The sequence below is a fragment of the Mchenga conophoros genome, linkage group LG12 (genome assembly GCF_057382185.1).
Source record: "Mchenga conophoros isolate Kocher_MC1m ecotype Shallow Benthic linkage group LG12, M_conophoros_male_GT1.1, whole genome shotgun sequence".
NCBI lineage: Eukaryota > Metazoa > Chordata > Actinopteri > Cichliformes > Cichlidae > Mchenga > Mchenga conophoros.
The window spans coordinates 7,697,122-7,711,370 of NC_140537.1; the positions used below are offsets into that span (position 1 = coordinate 7,697,122).

The following is a 14,249-nucleotide window of genomic DNA, read 5'->3' on the forward strand; positions in this document are numbered from 1 at the left end:
CAGCAACTGAGGCTTTTACCCTGCACAGTTTAAGGTATGATAAAGCACTGACCTTATAAATGGCACAAAATACACATTTTAGCTGGGAGCTGGTCATTCACAGGGGAAAGGCTCCATTGTACAACAACAACAACAGTAGTAATAGTAATAATAAATTATTGTTAGTCAGGCAAGTATATCATATACCAAACATGCTTCCAAACTAATGACATTTTTTTGCATTCTTCACATCAGGTCAAAATGTACTTTTTTTTAAAAAGTGACTGGCACTGCGGAAATGGATCTACAGCACCACTTAAGAAATTTTAAAGAACTTCTAACAACTTATTTACAGCTTGAAATACGTGTATGACATTTATTACACACAGATTCAGTGAACCCAATCCAAAGAGGAAGTCTGGAAGTCCGCCATTTTGAATGTAAAATGACATTTTGGCACAGTTTTAGTGTTTTCCAGGCATCGCTGGTTTACACATTCGCCTGCAAAGTGAGAGGTCACTGGTTAAATTCCATTTGGTTACTTCAGGAACTTTTTGGGGTTACTTCAGAAAGGGACATCTTCGTCAAAGCCATGTTTGTGGTGGAATTTTGATCATTTATCACTGGACATAAGATTTTCATCTCTAAAAATGTATTTTGTCCAGTCTGTCCCAAACTTCACACTTTTGATGACAGTCTGGCGACGACTACATGCCAATATCTGGTCACACATGGTGCCACAGTTCTCATATAACATTTTAATCAAGACTACCCCACTGTGATTGAAGCATTTCTTGCAAAACAATCATAACCAAACAAAACCTTTCCTGTTCTGTAAATGAACAGTAGGACAAAATGATTACTAGTCATTGCGGAAAGCACAATTAATGTTTTTGTTTACATCGTTGGAACGAGGAAAAATTCCCCCACCACAAAAACAGAAATACTCATGAAAGCAACCTGTAGTGCAAACACGAGGGCTGAATTTATTACTTCCTGCACTAGAAACCTGCCGATGTTGCTGATATGGATAGATCACCAGTCTTCCTTGTCTTTATCTTATTATCTCCTGTTGAGATGTCGCAGCAGAAAATGCAGCCTGGCCTGTTGAAACATTGTTTTTTTTTAGTGTTTCAACTGAAAAAATAGAATGCCTTTGATCCAAATGGAATGCATCTTGTGAAAAAAGGTGACATCTTGTGACATCACAAGATGATGACATAGATCCTTTGTTATGTCATCATCTTGCTGAGAGAAAAAACCCTTAAGTAGGAGCTTTGCTCTGTTAAACTTTAATGCTCAACGGACCTTGACCTGACAGCAAGCAAACCCTTTTTGGAGAGTTTTGAGAGAATTTTACTTAGCAATTCACCGACCAAGCCGACACATTTCACCATGTCAGCTCACCCATCCTTCAGCTCAAATGAGCTTGGATTAGTTAAAGGGAGCATTTTGGGAAAGCACTACAAGGTAGAGGCTTTCCTTGGAGAAGGGGGCTTTGGTATTGTAGCCAAATGTCGTGATACCATGACTAACCGAGCTGTGGCTATTAAAGTGAACAAGAACCGCCCTGATATTCTGCAACAGGCGAAATTGGAAATTTTCATCCTGGAGCAGCTGCGAAGGTTGGATTCAGATGCCGCCAACATTGTTCAATGGGACGGCTTTTTTCACGACGGAGAGCGGGTTTGCCTGAAATTTGAACTCCTTGATCAATGCCTGAGGGACTACATATGGGACCGGAAAAACCACTGTCTCCCCATAAGCGAAGTCAGGCCAATTTTAGGTCAACTGACAAATGCTCTGTCCCACCTGGGTTCTGTGGGAATGGTGCACGCTGACCTCAAACCTGGAAACATCATGGTTGTAAACCGCCATGAGTCTCCCATCAAAGTCAAACTTATAGACTTTGGCCTCGCATGTCCTGCGTCTGCAGTGATGCCTGGTGACCGTGTGGGGACGGTTGGTTATTGTGCACCTGAGGTTATGCTTGGCCTTCCTTACAATGAAGCAATTGACATGTGGTCTCTGGGGCTGGTAGCTGTGGAGCTTGCTACAGGGCTGCCACTCTACCCTGGAAATGAAGACTATGATGTTTTGAAATTCATCATAGAGACTCAGGGTCAGCCACCAGATCATGTTCTAGACTCTGGCGTCTACACTGAAGACTATTTCATTGAAGACAAAGACAAGCAACAGCGCTGGACATTTAAGACTGACCAACAATTTCAGTATGAGACAGGATATGAGTCCCTGGAGACAAGATGCATAAAACTGACGCGTCTGGATGACCTTGAACAAATAATAATGTTTAGACGAGGACCAGAAGCTGGCCAACGCTTATTTGTCGGCTTAATTAAACAGATGTTGGCCTTGGATGCACACCAGCGGATAACACCCTCGGAGGTTCTCCGGCATCCCTTTTTCAGCCCTAAGAGTTCCCTGTGCATTGACATGAGTGCTGAAATATCACAAAACCCTGTGGTCTTTCAGCACCCTTCAAACTTGGAAAGCAAGAGATCACAGAAAATCAACTGCAGTTTTCAAAACTCGGTTGAATTTTCTCAGCAAGTATTCGTCCACACATCAGCCAGTCCATCATTCAGCTCAGATGAGCTTGAATTAGTTAAAGGGAGCATTTTGGGAAAGCACTACAAGGTAGAGGCTTTCCTCGGAGAAGGGGGCTTTGGTATTGTAGCCAAATGTCGCGACACAACAACCAACCAAGCTGTTGCCATTAAAGTCAACAAGAGCGACCCTGATATTCTGCAACAGGCACATGTGGAAATTTTCATCTTGGAGCAGCTGCGAAGGTTGGATCCAGATGCCGCCAACATTGTTCAATGGAACGGCTTTTTCCACGACGGACAGCGGGTTTGCCTGAAATTTGAACTCCTTGATCAATGCCTGTGGGACTACATAGGGGACCGGAATAAACAGGGTCTCCCCATAAGCGAAGTCAGGCCAATTTTAGGTCAAATCACAAATGCTCTGTCCCACCTGAGTTCTGTGGGAATAGTGCACGCTGACCTCAAACCTGGAAACATCATGGTTGTAAACCGCCATGAGTCTCCCATCAAAGTCAAACTTATAGACTTTGGCCTCGCATGTCCTGCGTCTGCAGTGATACCTGGTGACTTTGTGGGGACGGTTGGTTACTGTGCACCTGAGGTTATGCTTGGCCTTCCTTACAATGAAGCAAGTGACATGTGGTCTCTGGGGCTGGTGGCTGTGGAGCTTGCTACAGGGCTGCCACTCTACCCTTCGGAGAATGACTATGATTATCTGAAATTCATCATAGAGACTCAGGGTCAGCCACCAGATCATGTGCTAGACTCTGGCGTGTACACTGAAAACTATTTCATTGGAGACAAATACAAGCAACAGCGCTGGACATTTAAGACGGAAGAACAATATAAAGACTCTGTTCCAGGGACAGGACATGAATCCCTGGAGACAAGATACATAATACTTACACGTCTGGATGACCTTGAACAGCTAATGATGTTTAGACGAGGACCAGAAGCTGGCCAACGCTTATTTGTCAGCCTAATTAAACAGATGTTGGCCTTGGATGCACACCAGCGGATAACACCCTCTCAGGTTCTCCGGCATCCCTTTTTCAGCCCTGGCCTCTCTAAAAGGTTCCCATGTATCAACATTGAAAGACCATACTGAATCAGTCTCCAGCATGGCATCTTCCACCCTGGACAAAAGTGATAAAAATACAAACTGGGGTTGGAAAATGACATTAACAGCAAATTACAATGCAAAAATTAATTAAGCTGCTCCAAAAATGATCACTTTGGCTTCTTTTTTTTAAATTTTCACTCCCCCCACCCCAACCAGTCGTGGCAGAGGGCTGTCCCTTCCTGAGCCTGGCTCTGTTGAAGGTTTCTTCCTTTTTAAAGGGAGTTTTTCCTTCCCACTGTCGCTAAATGCTTGCTCATAGGGAAATCTTCTGATTGTTGGAGTGGCCAAAACTCTAGGGGAAGTAGCAATTCTTGTGAAAATTTAAAAAAAAAAGCCTACCAATCTTCAAAGCGCAGCAGTGGACACCTTACCATCACATCAGTCCTTCAATCAGACCTAAAACACCACCTTTACAGAAATAAATTCCATACAAATTGGAAATAAATTGCGTAATAATTGTTGTTTTTGATTGTTTATAAATATATAGAGCTACCCTTCAGCCTCCTAGTAGACATACCTGTGTTATGAATGTGAAACTCCTCTGATTTTCAGAAAAGTTGACCTCTGACCTTGAAGTCAAGGTCATTGAGATTTAAGCTTCACAGAGATTTTCAGTAGATGCAACCATGGTATTGACTTGAAAATTCTACACTATCAAAGACTTAGGTGCCCACAGCACCGCGCCATATACAAAAGATTTTTCTATTCATTTATGTATTATTAGTTTATTTATTTCTTCATCCCGCTCTCTCTCTTTTTTTTAATTCACCTTTCTGTTGCGATGCTCTGGACATTTCTAAACCCCACAAGTTCAGCCTCAATTTTCAACCCAATTTTCCTATACTTTCACTTGAACACGTCCAGCCTTCACCTCTCACCGGTCCTCGTCCCCTCTTCTCACAGCTTCCTGTGTGGCCTCCCAAATCAAACACAGGCCCAAATCAGCCGTTTCTTCTTCTCTGTTCATTCTCTCTTCATCTTTTCAGTCTTTTCTTGGCGGTTAACTCCCAGCATGGCAAATATGAACTCAGACAGTCCAATGCAGTGCTTTCACACAGTCATGTCACTGGTACTCTTTCCAGCTTGTAATTCAGAGCACATGTTCCATTAACATACATGCTGCTGGACCCTTCAGTGTTTTAGGTCAGTTGTACTGTCTTCTGCCTGCTGTTAATTCTTCAAATCTACGGTGTTGTTCTGTCTGTTTTCTGTCTTCATCAGGAGATTGACTGTCCTTTAAGCTTCTTCTCAGGATAAGGGCAGGATGAGAGGTGAAGCTGTAAAATTTCAGCCAAAGCCTGGCCTGTTTGTCGTTCCAATTATGTTAATCTATCATTTTGCCGCTGTACTCATCTGAGGTTGAGCCAAGTCCATGGGCACCTGTATTAACACACTAAGACATTTATTTAATATCATTTTCATTACTATTTCTTAGCACTTTCACTCTCTAATTCCTCTGTTTTCCTTTTGAAACGTCTCTCACAAGCTCACAAGCTATATTCAGACTTCCTGCTTCACTTCCTGCCAGACACACACACACACACACACACACACACTCTTCACTTTACTGGATTTTCATCCGTTTCTACAGCCTAATCAAGCTCTTATTTTATGTTCACACTCTATATACCCTCTGTAACTCTACTAATTCTAATATAAAAAGAATGCACCCTCAGTACAGAAAAACAGAAAAGTCAGTGATGCACAAATGTAGCAAAAATAGGAAACATTAGAACTGTAAATGTTTTCTTCCTTGTCTGCAGATTAACAGTCCACAGGTTGGGTGCTTGCACTCTGTTTCGTTCCCTGGAGATGAAGGAGAGAGAGCTCAGAGGACAGCAAGATGGAGGAGTGAAGGAGAAGGTGGTGCAGCTCAGTGTCCAATCAGGAGTGAGCAGTTCTTTCACCACCTTCATTGCTGTCAACAAAGACAACAGAGAGGCGATCCAAGGACCTCTGCACCGCAGACATATTCTACCACCCTGTGAGGTTTGTTTAAAGCAAACAAAGCAATACCATGAAACTGTTAACAGCAGGATGTCAGAGTCAATAGAGAGGACTCAAAAGAGCAACTTCAAATCAAACTATTTATGTAGTAGGTGTTTCTTTGCCAATGTCTTTCCCCTGCATTAGAAAGTAATAAGCCAGATGGAAGTACAACACACATCTATGCATTTCTATAAAAACTGACCTGCCCTGAACTTATAATCTCTCTCTCTCTCTCTTTGTTTTTCCTTAAAGTGATGGCTGTCCATTCGTCCTGTAAAAGTTGTAAATATAAACCTGAATGAATGGGAGTAGAAACTGTGTGTGCGCATGAAGACATGCTTGTGTCGCTGAGATTGAACAGATTTATGTATGTTCACGTAGCCAAGTGATAATCATATATAATAATCACTGAATAGTAATAATGTTATTGAACAGGTTAAACATTTAGATATCACAAAAAGTTGCAAAAAAGCAAAAAAAAAACCCACACACAGCTGTGAAGTCAGCTGCACATGAATAACATTAGTACAATGACAACTTTAATCAGAGTGAGTTCAGAAGATCCAAAAGTGGGACACTAAAAACAAGCTAGTGAAAGCAAAAAGTGACTTTGAAAAATTTATTTCATAGAATTAAAGCACTGATAGGAAAAAAAACTAAACATGAGAAGAATGGCAATCCTGCAGCGACCAATCAAAGAAGACTGTAATGGCTGCATTGTAAAGAAGTGAGTGAAGAAAGCTGATTTTTTTTTAGTTTTTCTGAGATATGCAGAGTTTTAACGAACAATTTGAACACTATTATTCATTTACATTATTTGTTCTCAACAGAGATGGGCAGTAATGCGTTACAAGTAACGAGTTACTGTAATCCGATTACAGGCACTTGCCCTGGTGGCCATTCTTTCAGTGGGCATTTCTCAACAACAACTACAAACACTAGTGAAGTGAATGGGCATTTAATTAAATAATGAAACATTTAATTCAATAATTAATGGCATATTTAATTCATTCATTTTGTCACTCCTGGCCCTCCACACCTCACTGCCATGATTGTTTGTGTAGTTATTGGATTCTAAAACTACTAGAATAGAATAGAAAACACATAAGATGCAGTCTCTGTTTTTTCTTCACCTTATTAATTTGAACTGAACTGAAATAAATCCGTTCTTTTCTGTATGGTAATGACTAGGACCTGTCCCAGCTGTCTCTGGTGGATTCAGTATTGTCTCCAATGTTTCTGATAACTTCCAGTTTGGGAAGTTTCCCATGCAGGTGAGGAATGCAGTGACTGACAGACTACCCCTCCTTCATTTAGGACCCATGCCAAACACTGAGTAAAGACTTCCTTGCATTAAACCTGCATAGCTGTTTTCACATTTATAACAAATCACCTAAGTGACCGGCAGTGATCGTATAGTGCTCTGAGTTGTTGCCTAAACAAGCCCTCTTCAAATCGGAGTTACAGCAGAGAGAATATGGCACTGAAGCAATGATGACAGCTTTAATAACCTATTTTATCTTCAATTATTCTTGTATGAAATTCTCTTAAAGTAGCAACTGAATTTCAACCAACTCAGCTAGCTCTGCATATTTTATTTCCTCTGTTAAAATAAAATGTGGCGGAGCCCAGCTGTAATTGTACCTTGCATTAATATGGTGTATTATTGATGGTGACACAGCACTGCTTAGCATGTCGTCCTGAATCTCAGGTGTGCCAATGACCTGTGCAGTATATGAGGCACTAAAATCCTGGTGGATTTCTGGGATACGAACAGGACGGAGTCATGTGAGCTCTATCAATATTGCACCACTTACGTCTCAGACCTGTATTTATGTATTTATGCACTGAAATCGCGCTGTAATATCCAGTTAACTGTCCACATTTGTACTCTGTTTTTCCATTTATTATATTTTTTTTCATTAATTTGTCTGAAAAAAGATCCACGTAGTAACCAAAGAGAGACTAAATCAATGGTCTCTAATAGCAGCCAAATTATAAGAGCTTTCATTAGTGATGGTGAGATGAAGCCTTGTGATGAACTGAAGCTTTCCATCCAACTGGTCGATTCATGGTTCGAAGCATTGTGACGATTCATTGGCTCTACTGCGCCATCAAGTGGACGATTAAAGTCAGACAGGCTCAATGATTATAATGATGTGATGTGTAAACCTCTAAACTTACAGTTTTTTCTGAATGCTTAAACCCTAACTGTGATTCCTGTAGCACAATCTCTAAAACTATTCAGACTTATAGCAAAACCACTCACTGAGTTTGCAAAACTAAAAGCACATAAACTGCTTTGCACTCAGTTTGCAATTTTGTAACACACACTTTGCAAAACGGTAGGCACAATTCACTGCACAACACTCAATTACCAAATTTCCAACACACTCCTAGCAAAAGTATACACATGTATGGCTATCATTAACACTAATTTGCCAACTGTCTGGCACACTTTCACATGTGAAAGCTTTTTTAGATAATTAGTTCACTTTGCAATCAGCCTAAGCACTATAATACAGGTAAGCTGTGTGTGCGGAGTACAATGGAGGGAGCAGAAAGAGTGAGAAGTAGAGGAGGCCGAGGAAGAGGACGTGGAGGTGAAGAAGTAGGATGAAGAGGATGACAAGGACAAGGAGGAGCAAGAGGAAGACGAGGAGGGGGGAGAGGAAGATGAGGAGGGGGGAGAGGAAGGGTAGGAAGAGTAAGAAATAGAATTGCTGATGACAATAGTGGACCATGTAATCAACCATGTAATCAACCGTGGAATGACCCTGAGGGTAGCTGGCCAACGGGTCCAGCCTAACTCGAGCCGCTACACTGTAGCAAGCATCATAAGGACATCTTGAAATGAGAATCGGTTAGTACAGTCACTTCGCACAAAGATTTGTAGCACTGCCATATGCCAATGAGAAACACACCAATACCATTGATGTAAAAATACTGAAATTGTTACTTTACAGAATTGCTAGATGACCAGATGCTGGGGGCAGAGGAAGCATGTTCACTGCAGACCAAGTAACCCATATAGTCATTATGGCGATTGCAAATAATCCTATACTTGGAAATGAACACTTGTGTTTGTTTTGATGTGTTTCAAGTACACCAGTACTTGAAGTTTGGATCCCTCTATGCTTATGGATCTATGACAGAAGTATGAGCTCAAACTGACATAGCCTACCTTGTGCACAGAGAAAGCAAAAGCCAGATGTGTTTTGTATTCATACCATCAGTGTGCAGTTGGCGCATTGTGTGCTTAGTAGATGATGGCTTGTGTGTACTGTTTGATACGGAAACACCATTTTTACGAAGGTGTGAAGAGTTAATCTAGCTGTGTTTGCTTTTGCAAGAGAACTACAATGTTTTGATTATTGGGTGACAGGTTTTCTTATTTGTGTGAAGAGTTTTGCAAAATTAGCCAATAGTTACAAAAAATGTGCTTAGGCATTCAGAAAAAACTGTAATAAACTAAAAGACAGAAATCAGATTATAAGATCTGTGGTGTTGTTGATTTATATTATGGTACTTATCATTTGTGATATTTATTACTGTGTGCATACTTTATTAGGAGAGATGAGATTAAATGTTGTCAGACAAATATTCTCTTCCTTGCTGGTTCCATCGAAGGAGAAATGTTCAAGTAAGTATGTAACTGGGACGTAATCCAATTCCACAACACAATGTGACGGGGAATCAGCTGTGTTTTGCTGCCCAATTTATTTAGAATCTGGTGCAAACCGGCGAGCCAGTTCCTGAATCAGTCACGTGGTACGGACTGCCCGCGAGGCCTCGAACATCACTGCATACGTAATCAAAGCAAGCCTCGATACGCGCTTTACAAAACTACCACGAGATTACCCGACACACGCTTCAAAGCTTCGACACACAGGAGACATCACTACTGCACACAGCCTTCACACGACAACAGGTGCACCACACTGCTAAGTGTGTTTTGTGTTTAGAGTTTTGCTAAATGGGAGACTGAGCTTTGAATAGTGTTTAAGATTTTGGCAACAGTGGGACTGATTTGATGAAAGAGTTTTCATAGTTGACAGTTTAGTTTTTACAATGGGGTTTAGTGTTTTAGCAATTCAGAAAAACTCTAATACACCTGTGCTTTTCCCAGCAACTGAGGCTTTTACCCTGCACAGTTTAAGGTATGATAAAGCACTGACCTTATAAATGGCACAAAATACACATTTTAGCTGGGAGCTGGTCATTCACAGGGGAAAGGCTCCATTGTACAACAACAACAACAGTAGTAATAGTAATAATAAATTATTGTTAGTCAGGCAAGTATATCATATACCAAACATGCTTCCAAACTAATGACATTTTTTTGCATTCTTCACATCAGGTCAAAATGTACTTTTTTTTAAAAAGTGACTGGCACTGCGGAAATGGATCTACAGCACCACTTAAGAAATTTTAAAGAACTTCTAACAACTTATTTACAGCTTGAAATACGTGTATGACATTTATTACACACAGATTCAGTGAACCCAATCCAAAGAGGAAGTCTGGAAGTCCGCCATTTTGAATGTAAAATGACATTTTGGCACAGTTTTAGTGTTTTCCAGGCATCGCTGGTTTACACATTCGCCTGCAAAGTGAGAGGTCACTGGTTAAATTCCATTTGGTTACTTCAGGAACTTTTTGGGGTTACTTCAGAAAGGGACATCTTCGTCAAAGCCATGTTTGTGGTGGAATTTTGATCATTTATCACTGGACATAAGATTTTCATCTCTAAAAATGTATTTTGTCCAGTCTGTCCCAAACTTTACACTTTTGATGACAGTCTGGCGACGACTACATGCCAATATCTGGTCACACATGGTGCCACAGTTCTCATATAACATTTTAATCAAGACTACCCCACTGTGATTGAAGCATTTCTTGCAAAACAATCATAACCAAACAAAACCTTTCCTGTTCTGTAAATGAACAGTAGGACAAAATGATTACTAGTCATTGCGGAAAGCACAATTAATGTTTTTGTTTACATCGTTGGAACGAGGAAAAATTCCCCCACCACAAAAACAGAAATACTCATGAAAGCAACCTGTAGTGCAAACACGAGGGCTGAATTTATTACTTCCTGCACTAGAAACCTGCCGATGTTGCTGATATGGATAGATCACCAGTCTTCCTTGTCTTTATCTTATTATCTCCTGTTGAGATGTCGCAGCAGAAAATGCAGCCTGGCCTGTTGAAACATTGTTTTTTTTTAGTGTTTCAACTGAAAAAATAGAATGCCTTTGATCCAAATGGAATGCATCTTGTGAAAAAAGGTGACATCTTGTGACATCACAAGATGATGACATAGATCCTTTGTTATGTCATCATCTTGCTGAGAGAAAAAACCCTTAAGTAGGAGCTTTGCTCTGTTAAACTTTAATGCTCAACGGACCTTGACCTGACAGCAAGCAAACCCTTTTTGGAGAGTTTTGAGAGAATTTTACTTAGCAATTCACCGACCAAGCCGACACATTTCACCATGTCAGCTCACCCATCCTTCAGCTCAAATGAGCTTGGATTAGTTAAAGGGAGCATTTTGGGAAAGCACTACAAGGTAGAGGCTTTCCTCGGAGAAGGGGGCTTTGGTATTGTAGCCAAATGTCGTGATACCATGACTAACCGAGCTGTGGCTATTAAAGTGAACAAGAGCCGCCCTGATATTCTGCAACAGGCGAAATTGGAAATTTTCATCCTGGAGCAGCTGCGAAGGTTGGATTCAGATGCCGCCAACATTGTTCAATGGGATGGCTTTTTTCACGACGGAGAGCGGGTTTGCCTGAAATTTGAACTCCTTGATCAATGCCTGAGGGACTACATATGGGACCGGAAAAACCACTGTCTCCCCATAAGCGAAGTCAGGCCAATTTTAGGTCAACTGACAAATGCTCTGTCCCACCTGGGTTCTGTGGGAATGGTGCACGCTGACCTCAAACCTGGAAACATCATGGTTGTAAACCGCCATGAGTCTCCCATCAAAGTCAAACTTATAGACTTTGGCCTCGCATGTCCTGCGTCTGCAGTGATGCCTGGTGACCGTGTGGGGACGGTTGGTTATTGTGCACCTGAGGTTATGCTTGGCCTTCCTTACAATGAAGCAATTGACATGTGGTCTCTGGGGCTGGTAGCTGTGGAGCTTGCTACAGGGCTGCCACTCTACCCTGGAAATGAAGACTATGATGTTTTGAAATTCATCATAGAGACTCAGGGTCAGCCACCAGATCATGTTCTAGACTCTGGCGTCTACACTGAAGACTATTTCATTGAAGACAAAGACAAGCAACAGCGCTGGACATTTAAGACTGACCAACAATTTCAGTATGAGACAGGATATGAGTCCCTGGAGACAAGATGCATAAAACTGACGCGTCTGGATGACCTTGAACAAATAATAATGTTTAGACGAGGACCAGAAGCTGGCCAACGCTTATTTGTCAGCTTAATTAAACAGATGTTGGCCTTGGATGCACACCAGCGGATAACACCCTCTCAGGTTCTCCGGCATCCCTTTTTCAGCCCTAAGAGTTCCCTGTGCATTGACATGAGTGCTGAAATATCACAAAACCCTGTGGTCTTTCAGCACCCTTCAAACTTGGAAAGCAAGAGATCACAGAAAATCAACTGCAGTTTTCAAAACTCGGTTGAATTTTCTCAGCAAGTATTCGTCCACACATCAGCCAGTCCATCATTCAGCTCAGATGAGCTTGAATTAGTTAAAGGGAGCATTTTGGGAAAGCACTACAAGGTAGAGGCTTTCCTCGGAGAAGGGGGCTTTGGTATTGTAGCCAAATGTCGCGACACAACAACCAACCAAGCTGTTGCCATTAAAGTCAACAAGAGCGACCCTGATATTCTGCAACAGGCACATGTGGAAATTTTCATCCTGGAGCAGCTGCGAAGGTTGGATCCAGATGCCGCCAACATTGTTCAATGGAACGGCTTTTTCCACGACGGACAGCGGGTTTGCCTGAAATTTGAACTCCTTGATCAATGCCTGTGGGACTACATAGGGGACCGGAATAAACAGGGTCTCCCCATAAGCGAAGTCAGGCCAATTTTAGGTCAAATCACAAATGCTCTGTCCCACCTGAGTTCTGTGGGAATGGTGCACGCTGACCTCAAACCTGGAAACATCATGGTTGTAAACCGCCATGAGTCTCCCATCAAAGTCAAACTTATAGACTTTGGCCTCGCATGTCCTGCGTCTGCAGTGATACCTGGTGACTTTGTGGGGACGGTTGGTTACTGTGCACCTGAGGTTATGCTTGGCCTTCCTTACAATGAAGCAAGTGACATGTGGTCTCTGGGGCTGGTGGCTGTGGAGCTTGCTACAGGGCTGCCACTCTACCCTTCGGAGAATGACTATGATTATCTGAAATTCATCATAGAGACTCAGGGTCAGCCACCAGATCATGTGCTAGACTCTGGCGTGTACACTGAAAACTATTTCATTGGAGACAAATACAAGCAACAGCGCTGGACATTTAAGACGGAAGAACAATATAAAGGCTCTGTTCCAGGGACAGGACATGAATCCCTGGAGACAAGATACATAATACTTACACGTCTGGATGACCTTGAACAGCTAATGATGTTTAGACGAGGACCAGAAGCGGGCCAACGCTTATTTGTCAGCCTAATTAAACAGATGTTGGCCTTGGATGCACACCAGCGGATAACACCCTCTCAGGTTCTCCGGCATCCCTTTTTCAGCCCTGGCCTCTCTAAAAGGTTCCCATGTATCAACATTGAAAGACCATACTGAATCAGTCTCCAGCATGGCATCTTCCACCCTGGACAAAAGTGATAAAAATACAAACTGGGGTTGGAAAATGACATTAACAGCAAATTACAATGCAAAAATTAATTAAGCTGCTCCAAAAATGATCACTTTGGCTTCTTTTTTTTTAATTTTCACTCCCCCCACCCCAACCAGTCGTGGCAGAGGGCTGTCCCTTCCTGAGCCTGGCTCTGTTGAAGGTTTCTTCCTTTTTAAAGGGAGTTTTTCCTTCCCACTGTCGCTAAATGCTTGCTCATAGGGAAATCTTCTGATTGTTGGAGTGGCCAAAACTCTAGGGGAAGTAGCAATTCTTGTGAAAATTTAAAAAAAAAAGCCTACCAATCTTCAAAGCGCAGCAGTGGACACCTTACCATCACATCAGTCCTTCAATCAGACCTAAAACACCACCTTTACAGAAATAAATTCCATACAAATTGGAAATAAATTGCGTAATAATTGTTGTTTTTGATTGTTTATAAATATATAGAGCTACCCTTCAGCCTCCTAGTAGACATACCTGTGTTATGAATGTGAAACTCCTCTGATTTTCAGAAAAGTTGACCTCTGACCTTGAAGTCAAGGTCATTGAGATTTAAGCTTCACAGAGATTTTCAGTAGATGCAACCATGGTATTGACTTGAAAATTCTACACTATCAAAGACTTAGGTGCCCACAGCACCTCGCCATATACAAAAGATTTTTCTATTCATTTATGTATTATTAGTTTATTTATTTCTTCATCCCGCTCTCTCTCTTTTTTTTAATTCACCTTTCTGTTGCGATGCTCTGG

General features: G+C 41.6%; 1 protein-coding gene across 1 annotated transcript; it reads left to right on the forward strand.

The window, feature by feature from the left end:
* The first annotated feature begins 1,240 nt into the window (after positions 1-1,240).
* Positions 1,241-13,904, forward strand: LOC146562084 (uncharacterized). Its single transcript, XM_085295063.1, has 3 exons — positions 1,241-3,647; positions 5,436-5,661; positions 11,063-13,904. Exons 1-3 carry the CDS (start codon positions 1,375-1,377, stop codon positions 13,442-13,444), a joined length of 4,881 nt encoding a protein of 1,626 aa, XP_085151189.1. The 5' UTR covers positions 1,241-1,374; the 3' UTR covers positions 13,445-13,904.
* The last annotated feature ends 345 nt before the right edge of the window (positions 13,905-14,249 follow it).